At 43.7% G+C, this 18,954-nt stretch overlaps 1 protein-coding gene across 1 annotated transcript in view; it reads left to right on the top strand.

Moving 5' to 3' along the window:
• The window catches only part of scap (SREBF chaperone), a 31,273-nt gene that overhangs the window by 9,055 nt on the left and 3,264 nt on the right, over positions 1–18,954 (top strand). Inside the window, exons 3-21 of the mRNA XM_063879692.1 lie at positions 73–193; positions 649–806; positions 1,881–2,101; positions 2,829–2,934; positions 3,561–3,733; positions 4,561–4,687; positions 6,954–7,066; positions 7,169–7,263; positions 8,209–8,307; positions 9,386–9,598; positions 10,093–10,484; positions 10,744–10,893; positions 14,881–15,082; positions 15,331–15,446; positions 16,121–16,655; positions 16,805–16,890; positions 17,403–17,485; positions 17,852–18,018; positions 18,544–18,624. Coding sequence (XP_063735762.1) covers positions 73–193; positions 649–806; positions 1,881–2,101; positions 2,829–2,934; positions 3,561–3,733; positions 4,561–4,687; positions 6,954–7,066; positions 7,169–7,263; positions 8,209–8,307; positions 9,386–9,598; positions 10,093–10,484; positions 10,744–10,893; positions 14,881–15,082; positions 15,331–15,446; positions 16,121–16,655; positions 16,805–16,890; positions 17,403–17,485; positions 17,852–18,018; positions 18,544–18,624 — 3,238 coding nt within the window. The remainder of the gene's footprint in view (positions 1–72; positions 194–648; positions 807–1,880; positions 2,102–2,828; positions 2,935–3,560; positions 3,734–4,560; positions 4,688–6,953; positions 7,067–7,168; positions 7,264–8,208; positions 8,308–9,385; positions 9,599–10,092; positions 10,485–10,743; positions 10,894–14,880; positions 15,083–15,330; positions 15,447–16,120; positions 16,656–16,804; positions 16,891–17,402; positions 17,486–17,851; positions 18,019–18,543; positions 18,625–18,954) is intronic.

Here is an 18,954-nt window from a genome sequence, read left to right as displayed (position 1 = left end):
TTGTTGAAAACATTTCATTCTTATTATTAAAACATGTCTCTCATATCTGTTCTGTCCCCCTTTGTCTCCCAGCTATCCGTTATTGAGGCTCCCCCTGCCTGGGACGGGTCCTGTGGAGTTCACCACAGGGGTGCGAGACTACAGCGTCCCTTCCCATGAGCCTCAGGGAGACCTCGGAGAGCGGCCCGACTGGGTAAGAGAAGAGGAAGCACGCGCACGTTACAATATACATCCCAGAATACTTCATTACTCTTATATCAAGACAGTCAGCGCTGTACACATAAGACACGTGTATAAGTATTCCTGTGGATGTCAAGGTTCATCAAACACATTGTGATGTAGGATTAAACTGTTAAGCTCTAACTGATCCTCTTCACAACACTGCCCCCCCTTTGAAAGCCTAACACACCTGGCTCACTTGTTACTCATCAAAGATGGAGGCTCCTGAATAATGAAAGGTGAACACAGGGACTCATTAACTTGTCAGCTGTGGTTTTGAATTTACAGCGAGCCAGACAACAGGAAACCATACAGCGTGCACAGAACACTTTCCCTGCCTGAGTTCACAAAGCAATACATTAACAGAGAAACTGAGTGTGTAACGTGTGTGTGTGTGTGTGTGTGTGTGTGTGTGTGGGGGTGTTGTAGTACCGGGGTCCTCCGGTGGCCTACATCCAGCAGGTGTTGGTGAAGGCGGCGGTGTCTCCGTGGGACAGTAGCCTGGTGCCGGTGGACGTGTTTCGGTCTCCGCTGAGTCGAGCCTTCAGCCTGCTGGAGGAGATCCGCAACCACGTGCACTCAGACAGGTACACACACACGTGCACACACACACACACACACACACCGGACCTCAATGAGTGTCTGTATACACTTCTTAACTACCTCTGTGACTATTATAAAGATAATGACTGTCTGCTGCTTAGCTTCCTGATTAACCAATTAAAAACCCTTAACTTAGCCGACCAGAAGAGGTCGTCTTCTGCAGTCTGATCGAGTATTCCTCAGACTGACCTTCCAATTAATGCTAAATGCTGTGGGTTTCTTCAATGCTGCACCAAGTTTCAGGAACATTTGTTGTCAACACTTTGTTTTTAATAACCAGTCAGCAGCACTGGTCACTGAGCCTATAACCTGTTGGGACTGGCGGCTGATCAACCAGTGCATCTATATCTATACATATGTCATTCTTGCACTCTAAATCCATATCTCCCTCTTACTGTAAAGCATCTTTGAGTTCCTGAAGCGCTATATAAATGTAATGTATTATTATTGTTGTTGTTGTTATTGTTGTGTTAGCTGTAATTAAGCCTGTCAATAGCATTTACATTTTTTCTACCAGTCAACTTTTTTGCTTCCACTCTTTTAGTTCTGTTTGATTTTCTGTTCTGAGATGTTCATATTGTTTATTTTCCAGGCGTCTTTATTTTTCTAGTTATGTGCAGTACCGGTTTTACATGCTGCTGTAACAAAAGCATTTCCCTATTTTGGATCAATTAAGTATATCTTATCTGATCTACAACCAAAAGATAATCTGCTGATTTGAAATGGAAAGAAAGGCGAGTCCTCAGCAACTGAGATACTGGAAACAAGTGTTGCTAATTAATGCTCTTATCATTGCGTGTAAGTAAGACTGAAATTTCACGTTTTTTATTCCCAGCCTTACTCATTTTTAGGTTTCCCTAGCACATGCACAGCAGCCGGCAGTTCCTTTGACAGCTGAACTGAAACAAGCCCTTTAGTCCAATAAGTTATGCAGTTTAGTTGACTGCAGTAACCTCCCTCTGCAAATACTAATTACTCGAGGCTCTTTGGTATTTGAGATTTACTCCTGTCCTCCCACCTCCTCCCCTCTGTCTCTCTTTGTGTCTCTCCTCCGTCAGCTCCGGCGTTCGCAGTCTGGAGTCGCTCTGTCTCCAGGTGACGGACCTGTTTCCGGGGTTACGGCGGATGCAGTCGGTGCTGCCGGAGCATGGCTGCCTGCTCGTCTCCCCCGGCAACTACTGGCAGAACCAGCAGGAGCTGTTCGACTCGGACCCCGACCTCCTCAAGACCATCCAGAAACACGAACCCAAAGGCCTCAGCACGTCGGCCACGCTGCGAGGTGAGGAAGAGGAGGAGGAGGGTGATACATTTCCCACAATGCATCTTAATCCTGTCTTTTAAAAGGGCCCTCTTATGCTCTTTGGGGTATTCCCTTTCCTGTAGTGTTTGAGTAGGTTGGGGTGTATGTAAATGGTCTGCAAAGGCTAAAATCCCCCCCCCCATGCCTGAAACACCTCCATTGGACTCCTTTGTTTACTTCCGCAACATAGTGACATCACTATGTGTCACTCACGCTTCTATTGGCTAGCACTCCGACACATTGCACGTGATAGGCTAAGGGCGGGACATCTCTTAAGTAGCTGATCAATCACAACACACCCGGCCAGCTAGCCAATCAGAGCAGACTGGGCTCTGGTTTCAGACAGAGGGTGAAAGAGGAGCTGTTTTTGTTAAAGTAGGGAGACATGTCCCAGTAGAGACTTTACTCACTGACATGAACCCTCCGTTGCCAGCTCAGGTGATTTAAAGGTGGCAGCTCACTGTGGGTCTGTGCTCAGAGACAGCCTGGCTGTCGTCGGGCTGAAACCCACTGGTTCCCACTGAAGGTCAGCCAAACTGTCAACTAATGAGCGACTCCAGATTATCCGGACGCTGCAGTGTGAATATTCAGCCCTCTGACTCTGTGTCTGTCAGTCAGTCAAAAGATTGTTCGTATTTTTAAAGTTAAGTACGTGCTGCAATATGTTTGACAAGATATTGTGTGTGTGTGTGTGTGTGTGTTTAAGACCTGCTGTTTGGCGTCCCTGGGAAATACACTGGGGTCAGTCACTACAACAGGAAGAGGGTGGTGACGTACACCATCACTATAGTGCTGTCCAACTACGATGCGAGGTGAGTTGCGTAAAGAAAATCAAAATAAAAAAACAGTTTTGCTTGAATTTTTTACTTTTTCATTATGGCCCAATTTGTGTGACGATTCTCTGCTTTAATTATTTATTCTCTAAAATGTACGAATATTTACAATTATTTACGAAATGTTCTGAACATTTTTTGTGTATATTTTGAAAATGAGTTCAAAGAAAACAAAGAATCAGATCAACCAAAAAAATCATGTTTAGTTTAAACTGCGTTGCAAACTATTAGCTGATAGCTATGTATTTACTTGACTCAAACAAAAACAACCGTCATAATGCAACCTCTTCTGCACCTGTTGGAATATTTATTTGGAAGAAATACTTAGGAAAATTAGCTTTACAGATAAAAAACTGGTTTGTTTTTCTCCTCCAAAGCTGCAGACTGCATTCATTACTGCTATGTACACCTATCACGACTTGTGTAGCATGTTAGCGTTTTTGATTCTAATAATTTAACCAGCATTTCTGAGACGACTGGTAATACTGAGCCAACAGGATAGATTCTACAGAAGTGCTCGACTAAGTAATTGTCTGGAGGTAACTATATCATTTAATGGAATGCATTTGCAGTGATGATGCTGATCTGTGTGTGTGTGTGTTTAGGTTCCTGAGTAGCCTGCGGTCCCGTCTGAAGCAGCTCCACCCGTCAGCCAACTGCAGCCTGAGAGACGACCACATGGTGCACGTCCATTTCAAAGAGGAGATCGGCATCGCAGAGCTCATCCCGCTCGTCACCACCTACATCATCCTGTTCGCCTACATCTACTTCTCCACACGTCAGTCCTCCTCCCTTACCGCTCCGTCCTGTGTGTCTTGTTCCTCCGTCCTTTTTTTTCCTTTTCTTCAAACACCACTTAAGCTCTGAAATGTGCCAAAGATGTCGAGTCATGGTCCGTTGAGCTTTTGTTTGTGTGTGTGTGTGTGTGTGTGTGTGTGTGTGTGTGTGTGTGCTGCAGGTATTATCCTTCTACAGGAACATTCACACTGCTGTACGAATGCACCCATTGAACCCTTCAGCGACTTCCTGAACAAACATTAGCTCATTAAACACTCTTACACTTACTCAAAGTACATAATATAATATTTACTCCCAAGCCAGTTAACTGATTCATGATTGCCACCTTTTTTTAATCATAAAGTCCAAAACATAATGTGCAAAAGTGAGTTTAAGATTCTTAAAGGCGACTTTTTAAATGAGGTATGTGTAACGATCCAGACAAAGTGTTTCTCTTAATCCCCTTTTATTTTAATTATAAAAAACACATGTGCTACATCTTTCAAATGTAGGTATTTTCAAGTAAAACAAAGTCATTTTACAAACGGTTAAAATAATTGGGGATATTAAACATAAATTCCTCTTGAAAAAAGTTGATTCTTTCTGCACTTTTGGCTCAAATTTGAGAACTTGTTTTGATCACTGTTCATTTTAACAGCATATTAGGTTTGATATTTCATTACCTGGCATTTTAAGAAACCTGCGTGCCTCTTTTACCATAACCCTGGCACAGAGCTTCCTGGCTGAGGTGTTCAGTGGTTATAATGTCACAGCTGTATGGACAGCTCCAGCCTCCTGTCCTCATCATATCTTCTCTTCCTCCCTCAGGAAAGATCGACATGGTGAAGTCTAAGTGGGGTCTGGCTCTGGCCGCTGTGGTCACCGTGCTCAGCTCTCTGCTCATGTCTGTGGGACTCTGCACGCTGTTTGGACTCACACCCACGCTCAACGGAGGGTAGGAATGCTGCTTTTCCTTTTTCAGCATCTGTCTGTCTTTCAGCAGTGCGTACGTTGGAAAAAAGGACGGGAACAGAGATGAATGCTGAGAGTTTGTGGGTCACTTTTTGGGCCTTCAGCTTCAACTAAGTATTTGGGGCATCGATGATGAGTGGAGAGGTGCTGCAGAGGAATTTTGTGTTTGATTCACCTTAGATAACTCCTTTCCACGCTTTAATTGGTCTAATTGGGACTTGAACTGACGACCCTCCGGTTCTCAAGCCAAGTCCCTACAGGCTGAGCTACTGCAACCCAAGGAGCCACAGTTTGGAAGCTTTGGTGGAAGTCTGTGCTTTCTGAGAGCGTACTTGATATCTGTTGTTCCACTACTTTGGTGCAAACTGGAATATCTACCAATCTAAATATCAACCATTAGAGGAAACATTTTTGTGCACACATTCATGTTTATGAAAGGATCACTATTGAACAGATTGACATCGGATTTGGTAAAGACATCCATGTTGCCCTGAAGATAGATAGATAGATAAACTTCTACTGCTGTGGAAACTAGTTGACCAACAGATGAATCCCAAACGTGTTTATGGGAGTTTACAGAAACACGTCTGAGTTTGAGTTTCTCCTGTCCTCGCTATGGACATTCAAAAATATCCTGTTAATATTTACTGCGGCAGTTACAGCTTCATCTTTATCTCTTATCTTACTCAGAGAGACAAGGACAGGTCCACACACACACACACCCCCACACCCCCCTTCCTCCGCACTGACTTCACATGGCTGTACGTTAATGTTTACAGCAGGTGGGCCGAAGAATCTGTCTGTTAGTGGACGGGACTTCACCAGGGGAGGGGAGGGGAGGGGGGGGCGGAGATGCACTGATATTGACATTTAATGGTTCGTCCAATCGGTGGAGGATCATTAGAAAGCAGACGTCGTGGCGTGACAGCGGCAGAGCGTCCAACCACTGACCGGGATCCACGCAGCTGCCCGGTGGGCCGAGCTTCACTCGCTGTGTGTCAAGGTCGACACAACCGAGACACGCATGCAAAGCCACACACTCTGCTGACTCACGGTTGACTCCACACACTGATAAAGCGTCTTTTGAGTTCATGAAAAGCGCTATATAAATATATTTATTATTATTATAGTGGAGTGTGTGTGTGTGTGTGTGTGTGTGCTTGTGTGTGCTTGTGTGTGTTTATTATGCAAAGTGTTACTCAGTGCGTCTGATGTAACAGAGCCGTTCACTCCTCTGTGACCCACATATACACTTGGCACTATTATTCCTGCAGCTTATCTCCACTTGGAAAATAATCTCTGTGCAAACTTCAGCAGAGGAGGACATTCCCAGCAGTCCCGTATTCCGAACTCATTAAGTGTAGATATTGGCTTAATTTTGACAGGAGTTCAACACTGATTTTTCAAAAGGATTTCATATTTGCTGTCACCTGCACTTATTTAGGATTCAGCCGTCAGTCTTGCTCCAACTTATTCTGACGTCTTATTGTTTTGTTCCTCTTCAGGTCAGGTTTATCCTTTCCAAAATGATTGCAATTTACAATATTATCCCGATAATCACAAAAACTTACGTGAAGCACTGTAGCTAAAAAACTACAAAATATTTAAATTGCACCATAGATGGGGTCTTTATAAATCATATAATAATAATAATAATAATAATATTAATAATAATATTAATATTAATATTATTATTATTATTATTATTATTAATAATAATAATAATAATAATAATAATATTATTATTATTATTATTATTATTATTAATAATAATAATAATAATAATAATAATATTAATAGTAATATTTATAATATTATTATTAATAGTAATAATAGTAACTATAATATATAGATTTATAATAATATATTTCTATAGCGCTTTTCTCGGACTCAAGGTCGCTTTCCAATATAAGGGAGGGTTGGGGGAGTACAAACAAACAACGGGCATGGATTGATCGGGGGGGCTATGGGTAGGCAGAGGGGAAGAGATGAGTTTTGAGGCGGGACTGGAAGAGTGTGAGGGTCTCAGAGTCACAGAGATCTTTGGGGAGGGGATTCCCAGCATGAATAAGTTACTAAATGGAAACTAATATTGTGACATTTTTGCACCAAGAGACTTGCTTTATTTTTTTCTTTGGGCTGTTTTTTTCATTTTTGCTTCTACTGTCCCCTCCCTGCACAGCAGGGGGTCCTGGTAAAGCGTCTTCTTTTAGTCCTGAGTTTGAAAGTGTGTTATCTTCTGTCTGCAGGGAGATTTTCCCTTATCTGGTGGTGGTGATCGGCCTGGAGAACGTCCTGGTCCTCACCAAATCCGTGGTGTCCACTCCCGTCGACCTCGAGGTCAAACTCCGCATCGCTCAGGGTAAGAAAAGAGTGTGTGTGTGTGTGTGTGTGTTTGCAGATTGAAGTTGCATGAATTGGCATGTGAGATATATTATTTCTAACATTGTGTATTCCTGTGCAGGCCTTAGTAATGAGAGCTGGTCTATCATGAAGAACATGGCCACTGAACTGTGCATCATCCTCATCGGATACTTCACTCTGGTGCCGGCTATCCAGGTGACACAAACACTCCTATGTTGTCCCATCTGAAGTATAACAAACAAATACTTGGATGTGTCTTATGTACCGAGGCAGAATGTGTGTTTAATGTCTCCGTTACATTTCATTTCATTCAGCTGAAGCTTTTATCCAAAGCAGCTTGCAATAAATAAACAATGAAGATACACTTTTAGAACGGCATGAAGACATTAAGCTGCTTCATGCCGTTTAGAAACCATAATGACTTCTCATTTTGAACCTTTTACAAAGTTTTGAAATGCTATGTGCTTTGGTTGTTAGTGGTGTGATGTCTCCACTCTACTTTTTAAGTATGCAAACTGTTCAATACACACTGAAATGCAATTATTTGTGTTGATTTGCCAAACAGTTGATAGATTCTTTATCTTTATGGTCAGCTGTATATGTATACTCTCTATTGCCGGTTCATTTCTGTTTTAGAGTTGTTTATTTATACTTTTTAATTTCTAATGATGTGCAATCCTTGTTTTTAGTTATGCTGCAACCAAAACAAAATCCCAGTTTTGGATGAATAAAGTACTTATCTTAATGCTACTTACTTAACGGCTCCTTTGACACTTAAGATATTCACAAGAGAATACTATTTATTTCATTTTTGATTATTTGTTTATATTTTTATCTCAGATGTTTGCCTTTCATCTGCACTGAAAAGCATTCTGATAACCCATCTGTTCCGCATGAAAATTAGAATAAAAAAAGGAAGTAAAAGACTTAAAAAAGTCCCTTTAGGCCTTGAAACTAATTCAGCAGCACTTACAATGGTATGACTCGCCTGAAGTGAATACATCTGCATTTTTCTTGATGTTCTGAGTTTGAATCTTTACGGTTTTGGCACTTATTATAAGTCTAGGGGTGGGGGCCAAATGTAATGAACCCTTGCCGGTGATTAAAGCATCTCTGACTCTCTGCTCCCGTGTGCTGTAGGAGTTCTGTCTGTTTGCTGTGGTGGGGCTGGTGTCTGACTTCTTCCTGCAGATGTTCTTCTTCACCACGGTGCTATCGATAGACATCCGACGCATGGAGGTGAGAACTTCCCCCTTTTCTGACAGACGCTTTCAAGTATATTCAAATCACACACGTATGCAACCGTTTTCCTCAAAAGCAATTGAATAATCTTCAATTTTTGGGAAGTCTGCGAGTGTTTGTTATTAAAAAGCAGCCGCTCGTGAAACAATGTACAAATCCCAGATGTAACCAAAGGGGTATCAGGAATTGGGTCCAAGCTCTTCCTCATGAGCAGATTCAGGTCACACAGCAGAGGTCAGATGCAGGTCACCGGCACACACACACACACACACACACACACACACACACACACACACACACACACACACACACACACACACACACTCAAATAGTTTTCAGATTACAGTTTTCACAAGTGTACTTCAGAATCTACACACACACTGAGACCTTTCATTTGTGTTTAGCTCAGTGCCAAAGCTCAATGGGTGTTAGCGCCATAAACCCATACTATGTTTACATCCAGACACAAAATAATCTGCTTTAATCCTTAATCCTACGAAGGAGAAAGTGGTCAATGTAAAGGTGTGATTAATACGGCGGCTACTGTGGATGCAGAATATTCCATTGTTTGCTGAAATATTCCAATTGCGATATTTTTTCCATCTAAATTCAGAGGACATCAAGTGTCTCCTGTAGTAGAGTCAACATTATCATGGCCTTTGTAGTTATCATTGCCCGATGCAGACATAAGAAACAATGAATTAGTGGCCAAAAATAACCCTGATTTCAATCTGTAAAACATGCCAACCTTTATCTTAGCCTGTCCTTTCAGAATCAAAGTACTTTATTTAGCTAGAGGGAATGTGGGTTTTGGGACGGTTGCTCCATTAGATTTGTTTAATGTTGATCTGATGATGATGTGCCAATATCATTCAAGATTCGAAGGCTTTATTGGCAGCTACAGGGTAGATATGGCAATGCAAATTAAGTCTCAGGCTCCTAAATATATGTAAGACTGGAAACAATCAAACACATTTAAAGGATCCGGATTCATCACGAATACGTCACATGACTTTTACTCTTTAGTCTTAATCACATTTATCCAGATGTGTAAACTTCTTCACCCCCTCCCCAGCTGGCTGATTTGAACCGCCGCCTCCCAGCTGAAGCCGGACTCCCGCCTCCCAAACCCGGCCCGCTGCGTCCACGTGAAGCCCCACCTCCCCCACGGCCTTCCCCCCACACCATCACCCTGCAGACCCCCGCTTTCAGGAACCTGAGGCTCCCCAAGAGGCTGAGGGTGGTCTACTTCCTGGCCCGCACTCGCCTGGCTCAGCGCATCATCATGGTGAGAAGATTCAGAGCGGACTGTCAATAAATGTGTGTTTGATTTACACATAAAACTGTTCCTGTGCCCGGAGCCTTCCTCTCAGTAACTGCATACTCCTTGTGTTAAAGTCCCAAAGGGCTTTGCAATTTGAGGGCTTAACGAAACATTTTGTAATGATTTCATCTTGAAATTCCGGTCTACAGAGACAATGGTGTCTCTATCAGCCTCACTCGGTTCTTCATTGTGTAACTTTCTGGAGCAGGTTGTGTAGTTTCACAGGACGGCTCGAGTTGGTTTTGGTGAAACTGGATCGTGTTTTATGGCGTAATCGTTTCTGTTTATTCCCCTGATGTCCTTTCCCTCGACTCCCAGGGATTTAGGGGTTTTCTGATATGCCATAAAGCTCTACTTGTTCCTAAATTAACCGTAGTGAATATTTACATCAGCAAAGTATAAGTGAAGTCTCAGAGAACACAGCTCCACAGACCAATCAGTATCGTCTTCCTCTCCAGGTCGGCACGGTTATCTGGATCGGCATCCTGGTCTACACCGACCCGGCTGGAATACGCACCTACCTGGCTGCACAGGTGTCGGAGCAAAGCCCCCTGGGAGATCCCGGAGGAGGCGGCCTGCCCCCTCACCTGGGCGTGGCCCCTGTGTTTCGTGGAGTCGACCCCACCAGCACCCTGAGCATCCACCCCGCACCAGATCCAACCCCCTTACCGGACAACCAATCACAGGGCCACCATGGCGCTGCCAGGGCGGGGCCTCTCCCCCAGCCTCCGCCGCCGCCCGCCGTGCCTCAGATCACCTGGGGGGCCGAGGACGAGGAGGGCTGGAGGAGGCTGTCCTTCAGGCACTGGCCGTCGCTCTTCAGCTACTACAACATCACGCTGGCCAAGAGGTGAGTTAGGAGGGAGAGTCACAGGATGTTGTTAAGTGTGTTGTAGGTTCTCCTGCAGGAGGACAAACACATTACATATCACATCTCTTTCATCCAGCTTATGTAGGTTGGCCTCAAACACGGTGGTGGTGTGAAAGCCAGGAACATGTTGTATTCGCCCGCCATCTGTAAACCTTTTTATTTGAAAAGGAGCATTTGCTAGTTCTGGATCCTACAAAAACCCACACGTCAGGTTCAGTGATCTCTCGCTCTGTTGCAGGTACATCAGCATCCTGCCCGTCATTCCCGTCACCGTTCACCTCAGCCCCCAGGAGGCCATCGAGACACGTCACCCTCAGGACACGAGGCACCCCCCTCCCTCTATACCCAAGGTCTCTGCAGACCTACAGACGGACTTCACCCTCTACAAGTTAGTACACAGACACACACACACACACACACACACGGACACCTTTTCACTATTTTAGGACAAAAAAACAACTCTATCCAAAGTCTGACTAAAACCATAAAGGTGCTACATAAATAAACACATGGTTTTTGCACAACTCAAAAGTAACCCAGGTTCTGCAACCACTCCCATCCAAACAGAGACTTCCTGTACTGTTCAATCTCATCTGTAATCAGATCTCAGGTGTTTTAAAGCCATGCTGGTTCAGTGAGAAAGACATGAACCTTTCTGAAGGTGTGGAAAACAAGCCTCCCTCGTTCTGTTTCCCCATCTCTAGCTTTGCTTCGGCGAAGATAGCAAACAGTGACATTTGACACACTGATGCATCCAGGCTCTCATACAGTTTGGGGAATTTTTAGTCCAAAAGAAAACTGTCTCCGAGTCAAACCTTTGGTCCAATTAAACACTTTGCTACCAGGACAACACTCCCCCTCCCTCCCTCACTGACAGGACAGAGTGTGTTGTTTAGTTTCCACGTGTTGTGTGAGGCAGAGTGTTGTCGCTCCGTGGAAGGCCGAGCTCTTGATACGAAGGCTATCAGCCGGGGTTGGGTCAAGGTTGTGACCTTCAGAGCGTTTAAGGCGTGTTTTGATGGCCCCGAGGACACCAGCGGGATCAAGGTGAACGTGATGTTACAGAAGCATTCAGAGCACGTTGCAACACAGGTTCTGGGGAATTGTTTTTTATTTATCTCTTGATAAGATCTTTGCATGCCGCAACAAAATCAAACAATGGAGCAGTGTGTCACACAGGCAGCTCTTTTACACAAATGTACCGCACTCATCCAATACTAAATGAATACAGCCTATTTGAAGCGTTAAATCCAGAGCGTGTTCTGTCTGCACTACCCAATATTTCCAACCAAATACCCCTATATAGATATTGTGTATATATTGCAGGGTTCACTATTGGTCTTTCTGTAAAATACCTACAAGAGCTACTAAAAGAGGAATAATAAAACATGCAAAATGAGTTTCCTTTAATGCTGCCTTTAAACCAGGAAATACTCTAATCAAACACTAGGTTTATATCACTGTATTGATATGATATCCAAATATTGCTCAGCACTATTACCAGCTGTGCGTCATGGTTGCTGTCTGCATCAGAGTACATCTATCCATTGTTGCTTCCTCATGCATCAGTATTTATACATGTGCTCGTTTTTAATTTACGATATTTCTCTCGGGATGCGTTCATGAGGTCTGTATCAAGAAACAGAGCAAACAACTTAGAGTTAAAGACAGAAAACTAGTAGGGTGATCTTTTCAAAGCTCTTAATCAATGAGTGTAAATGTGTAAATAAATAGTAGCATCTCAAAACACCTGGTTATTAATAACCACAAGACTGAGAACATGTCTGTTTCCTGCTTTCAAAACTATTTCCTGCTTTTCAAATGTGTCTAGCTTTGTGAATTTGTAGCTGAATGGCCTTCTGAAGTGTGTTTGTTTTTAAATAAGAGAACTTTGTTTCTGACAGACAACAAACCATGAATCTGTGTCTATGCGTTTTGTGTTGAAGGTAGACAGGAAAGAGAAGGGACACAGACTGGAAGCAGCTCCTGAGTGTTGGTTTAATGAGCTGCGTTTGTTCAGACGAGCGCAGATCAAAGTCTTCTGGAGGCTCTTTCGATGACATGACCCAAGATCAAGATTAATGCCGACTTTGAAAAGCTAACAAAAGAAGTACAGACTGACTCATTTTCACATCGTTATTTATCTAAGGAAGTGCAGTTTCATTTGCACAGCTCAGGAATTTGGTTCACCGGGACAGCCTTGTACCTGAGAGAGTAACTCGGCACAAAAATATCCAGTTAAATTGTAATTGGACAGTGCAAGCCCTCCAAAAATATGCTATGCTAAGATAGCTGCCTGGTTGCTCAACCATTAAGATAAAACTCCCTTTTTATTAAATATTCTTAATGAGGTTAAAACGCTGAAATGTCATTAAAACCTCCCGATTTCAGTCTGTTTATGGACCTTTCCTCCGTCTTGTCTTGGCTAACATGTTTACTGAAGCACTGATTGATAGTATTACAATCAAAGAAGTGCATTTCTAATCATTAAAAAAAAGAAATCCCTTCACAACTAACACACCCCCTCCCAAATGAACCTGAAAACAACGTTTAAAAAAATCAAGTTTAACCCAAAATGACATTTAATGAAAGACAACAGATAAATAAATACATTTAAAAAATAGAAATCAATTATTAAATGGCCTTGAAAATGAATAACATGTAACAGTGCGTAGTAGAGAATATAAATACCTATCTGTCTCATAAAAGCAAAAAGCCGCCAAACCTCAAGTCTTTTGTTAAATGACACAACCACTCTCACACTCAGGGTCCGGTATTTCAGGCAGAGCAGGTCTCTGGATTTATCCTCACAGTTATGGCACATTCCACAGCAGAGTGTAGAGGAGGCAGATTCGTCACTGTGGGAGAATGCCGGTGGATACTAGGGGTGGGGGAAATAATCAGTACAGCTTGGTGTCCCGATACTTTGCGTGGGGATATTGTATCGATACACGGACGCCAAGTATCGATATTTCATAATATAAACTATTCATATTCAAATTTTGAGAGACACAGTCGCACACAGGAGGTTTGTTCAGAAATAGAACATTATTTACAGTAAATCTGGATAAACTCAGTGTCTGCTGCAGAGTACTCAGACTGCTGATCCTGAGCTGACATAAATACAACAACATGTTATTTGTTCAGTTTTACGGCTGGTTTCTCTTATGTTACTGTTTACTGCAAGACTATTGTATCGCCATAGTATCGTGGGGACCCTGGTGATCCCAGCCCTAGTGGATACCATACCTGTAGTTATCACACTGAGTGGAGTGATGAGTGGCAACAAAACAAGTGAGACACGGAGAACATTTTAAAGGAACTAACATGTATTTTAGAGCTACAGGAAGGAAGCTGTAATACTATGTGTTAAACATGTTGTAAAACAACAGAAGTCTCGTTAAAAAAACCTCATCCTATACTTTAAATCAGCTGTTTGACAAAGATTTCAATGCTTCAGGATTCTTAGAGTTCATTTCAAACACCTCACTACCACATTATCAGGTTTTACCAGAGGAATATTTTTGAGGCTCGGCTCTCAGTTGTGTTGTGTAAGAATGTACCTGCAATTGAAATGCATTTATTAAACAAGGGCGGTGGTGGCGAAGTAGGGCGAAGTGGTGGCGAAGTCCATAGGGGCTTGGCCTGGGAACTGGAAGGTCACCAGTTCAAGTCCCCGAAAGACCAAGTGCCACCGTGGTGTCCCTGAGCAAGACACTGGTTACCTACACTGCTCCCCGGGCGCGGTACATAATGGCAGCCCACTGCTCCTAACACTAGGATGGGTCAAATGCAGAGACCGCATTTCGTTGTCCTAGTACTTGTACTCTGTGCAATGACAATAAAGTTGAATCTTCATCTTCATCTTCATCTTAAAAATAAAGACACTTAGTAGATCTTTGAATACTCTGGATTATGTTTTAATTTACAGACCTGAAGGTATTCAAAATGTGCTGAAAATGTGGAAAAGATTTCAGAACAATGTGCATGTCGGGCTACTGTATTGTAATTTGAAGTATTCTCAGAATCCTTTATAAGTCCCACAGCAGGGAAATGTACAGCTGTAGAGCAAAACTTACGTAGCAGATATAAAAGGCAAACAATAGTAAAGTAGCTAACATGTTAAATATAGAGAAAAGCACCCATTAGTAATAGCCAATTATTATCCATCCACGGCTAAACAATGAGTAGTATATGTTACTGCATGTATATAATAATGGAACAGGAATTAAATGCAAAAGTATTCAAATGCGACCACTAGAAGGCTGTGGTCGTCCATATGGCACACTAACAATGGTTCAGACGCTGCAGGACCACAAGAGTGATGAGAATCCAAAATATTTATCCTCCTCCTCCTCCTCCTCCCCCTCCCCAGGGTTGCGGCTCTGGGTCTGGCGGCGGGCGTCCTGCTGGTGCTGCTGCTCTTCTGTCTCTACCGGGTCCTCTGCCCGCGTAACTACGGCCAGAACGGGGTCTCTCACGGGCGCCGGCGCCGAGGGGACCTGCCCTGCGACGACTACGGATACTCGCCCCCCGTCAGCGAGATCTCCCCGCTGCTGCTCAGGGGCCACAGCATGGTGAGCAGGCACTCAGACAGAGAGACGGAACAAATTCACACATTGTTCCAGAGTGCATTTTGACCATGAGGCTGTCTTAGCATGGGGTTTTGTAGTAGACATCAGGAGGGAGACAAAAGCCTCCCAACAGGGGGTGTGAAGAAATACTTCCTAAGATGAATTTGAGGCAAAAATCGTTTTCCATCGCAGATTGAAAAAAGCTCCTCCATGTTGGGGTTGGTTTGACGCTCTGTGTCTCTGTGCTGCAGGACATCGAGTGTTTGGCCAGTGACGGGATGCTGCTGGCCAGCTGCTGCCTGGCGGGACAGATCCGGGTCTGGGACGCTCAGACTGGAGACTGTCTGACCGTCATCCCACACCAGGGGTGAGGGTTTCTCACAATACTCATTTTAATGTCTCAGTTTGTGCTGAATCTGTCCAGTGCTTTTTATTTGAATCTTTACTCTGCTCTTGTTGACCATCTTTAATCCTTTTGCTTAATTCATGTCATCTTTATGGTTTGTGTGTTTTATAGAAAAACAGTCCTTTATGTATTTCTTTATTTTAAGAACTGTGATCAAAGTGTTTACTGAGCAGGACTTTTGATATTTATTTACAAAAACCAGCGTGTCAGTGCTCTCTGGTGGTGATCCTGTGTTACAATAACCTCAAACGTGCTTTAGAATTGATTTCTGTACTGAAATGAAGTCTTGCTTACCGGCTGATGATGATGTGTATATGCAACAAGTTTATACCCATTAATATAATAAATGGAGAGCAAATTATCCGTCTTAATGGATCTCAGGAGTGATGTTTATTTAGTTGTTGTTAAAATACACAATCATACCAAGGATGATAAACAGTGCAGCAACACAGAAAACCTATTGGGCTTTTTTAAAACCTTCTACTAAATAATGTTCAAATGTCACAAATATGGAAAAAAATATCACCTTATAATTGTAAAAGCAAACTACTGGAGCTACACCTAATAATAACAACAGGTAAATGACAATAAAAGCAACAGCCTTTTGATGGAGCTGCTCTCTGTTTCCTCCCCAGGCTGAGGCGCAGCAGCAGCAGCAGTGGCTGCTGGGAGCAGCGGGACGGCTGGGACGGCGTGGGCGGAGCCTCCGAGTTGGAGTGTCTGGGCTCTGAAACCTCCCTCAGTGACGGGCTCTTGGAGGAGGACGGCTTCCCGCTGAGGCGCCGCTCTGCCCCCGCCCGTCCGACTCTGTTCAACGACCAGCCCGACCTCACGCCGCTCATCGACACCAACTTTGCCTCCCAGCCCCCCTCCCACCTCTTCACCCCGCCCCGGGACGGCTTTGACTTCGGAGGTCTGGTGGAGCGCGCCTACATGGAGCACGAGCCCCCCTCCCCCTCAGCGTACCCCTCACCTTCCTCAGCCTCGTCCTCGCCGCCCTCAGGGGCCCCGGGGCTCCAGAGGAGACCAAGCTTAGGGGACGCAGCCGCCTCCCTGACCCCAGAGAGAGGCTCCGCAGCGGGGGCGACGGCGGACTGGGAGAGCTCCGTCTGGGCTCTGGAGCTCCGAGGGAACCTGATCGCTGCGGGGAGGAGCAGCGGGAAACTGGAGGTGTGGAAGATGGAGTTATATAATACTGTGTTTGTCCTTTGAGTCTGAAGGATAAGATGAAGCCCCGCCTCCTCTCATGATGCTTTTAAATGCCCGTTCCAATGAAGACATGCTCTGTGGAATTGATCTAAAGTCATGTCTCGTTACAGTTATGGGACGCAGTGGAGGGGTCGCTGCGCTGCGTTAATGAAGACGGAGTCTCTGGAATCACAGCTCTAGCCTTCCTCAACAACAGGTGACACACACACACACACACACACACACACACACACACACACTCTGCTTCCTGTGGGATGGGACTGATTATTGTTTTCTTTATTCTTTCAGGTGTTATTTAAGACGAGCATGAATGTGCCTCTCATGTACTTTATTTACTCGGATAAAATAATACTTTTTAGCACTTGGTAAATAACTGTTAGTGTCTTTCTGGGGGAAATAATACACTTTCAGTTTTTCCCATCCTTTCAACAAAGACTTGTAGTCCATATTTTTGCACGCTGCTATTGCTAGATACTTCAAACCCTTTGACTCAGGATTAATGTGGATTTTTCTCTCTGGATGACATTCCAAATGTACAGTATATGATGTATATGCTAGCTCGTTGTATCTTAGTAAATATAAAACTAAATGCAGTCCAAATCGACTAACCATGCCAGAGGATTGAAGCGATTTACTGTACAATGATAGATGTTTAGTAGAGGAGCATCGTTGCGCTTTATCCTGAGACTTTTGGTTCTCCCTCCTCAGAATCGTAGCGGCTCGGCTGAACGGATCTCTGGATTTCTTCACTGTTGAGATAAACAAGCCTCTGGGTCTGCTGCAGTACAGAGGTGAGGCTACATCACTCTTGATCTTTCCCTGCCGTTGTAAAACAGTAGAGGCTATATATTCTTTCGTAGGATTGATTAGTGATTAAGAATCTGTAACAACTTTAACCTCTTTTTCCTGAAAATAGCATTCAGTTTCTTATATTGATTTTATGTACCAGGACACAACTTTGTTAGATGTTTTACAAATGTGTGATCATGCATGTTACTTAGAGCTGAAAGTTGATTACACGATTAATTAACTGGGAGAAAATCAATTGATATAACATAGTAACGGTAAAAGAGGAGGAAGAAACGGCCACGGAGGTCCTGATATGATGGAACACTATATAATATCTCCTCTTCTTCCTCTTCCTCCTCCTCCTGCAGGTGCTCCTGGGCGAGGCAGCATGCCCCCCTCCCCCTGTTACAGCAGCGAGGATGTGATCAGCTGTCAGCTGACGCGCTCCGTACAGTGCGCTCACCAGAAGCCAATCACGGTGCTGCGAGCGGCGGCCGGCAGGGTGGTGACCGGCAGCCAGGACCACACCGTCCGGGTAACACACTGAATACTCATTCCCAGCGTCTGGCTGATGTTTTTTAGGGTCAATATTTTTTACTTTCAACGGTACAATACAAAGAAATACACTTAAGACAAAACATACTGAACACCAGCAGAACAAGGACAGGCTTTAAAACCATGAAAAGCAGAAAGGTTAGTCAAAGAGTGTATCCTGTCTTTATTTTTACACCCATTATTCCTCTTTAATGTATAATGCTATTGAGCACCAGTCCCTGACAAACTCTTCAATAGTTGATGGGGAAAATCTCTCCAATGGCAAAATCAACATCCACTTTTTAAACCATGCTTATAATACCAGGGGTCTGTGTGATGTTTGTAACCGTCAGATCCACAAATGACATCACAGCTCTAAAATGTATTAGTGACAAATGAAATACGCAGTACATTTCTCACCAATATATACACGTTCATAAAAGCCTACACCTCATTAGACAAACAGTTTGAACTGTTCTCGGTTAAAGGTCATCTTAGTAAAGTCTCTCTGTTGTTTATTCATCAGATTTATCGTCTGGAGGACTCGTGCTGCCTCTTCACCCTGCAGGGTCACTCTGGAGGGATCACAGCCATCTACATAGACCAGGTAAAGCACCTTTCTCTTACGCTGTGTATGGTGGCCAAATCCCCGGTTGAATTTGGCTCGCCAAGAGGCCTGAGCCGAGCTTTGTACTGTGACGCGTTTGATAAAAATGTCCGTACAGTTTTGTTTGATTTGATTATGTGTACAGCGGTTCCCAGACCTTTTTTGCGGCGCACCCCCTTCTACGTCCCAACCAGTATGACGCACCCCCAAAGCTTTGTTTTATCGCCTTATAAATAACTTTGTCATGAGACGTTCCACTTGACAGTTTCCCTGATTTCAGCCAGTTAGTCATATTTGAAAGAATGAATGAAACGAGTTGGCGCGCAAGTA

Source organism: Eleginops maclovinus, chromosome 3 (genome assembly GCF_036324505.1).
Source record: "Eleginops maclovinus isolate JMC-PN-2008 ecotype Puerto Natales chromosome 3, JC_Emac_rtc_rv5, whole genome shotgun sequence".
NCBI classification, from domain to species: Eukaryota; Metazoa; Chordata; class Actinopteri; order Perciformes; family Eleginopidae; genus Eleginops; species Eleginops maclovinus.
Note: the sequence above shows the minus strand (reverse complement) of the source record. Positions and strands in the feature narration are given on the sequence as shown.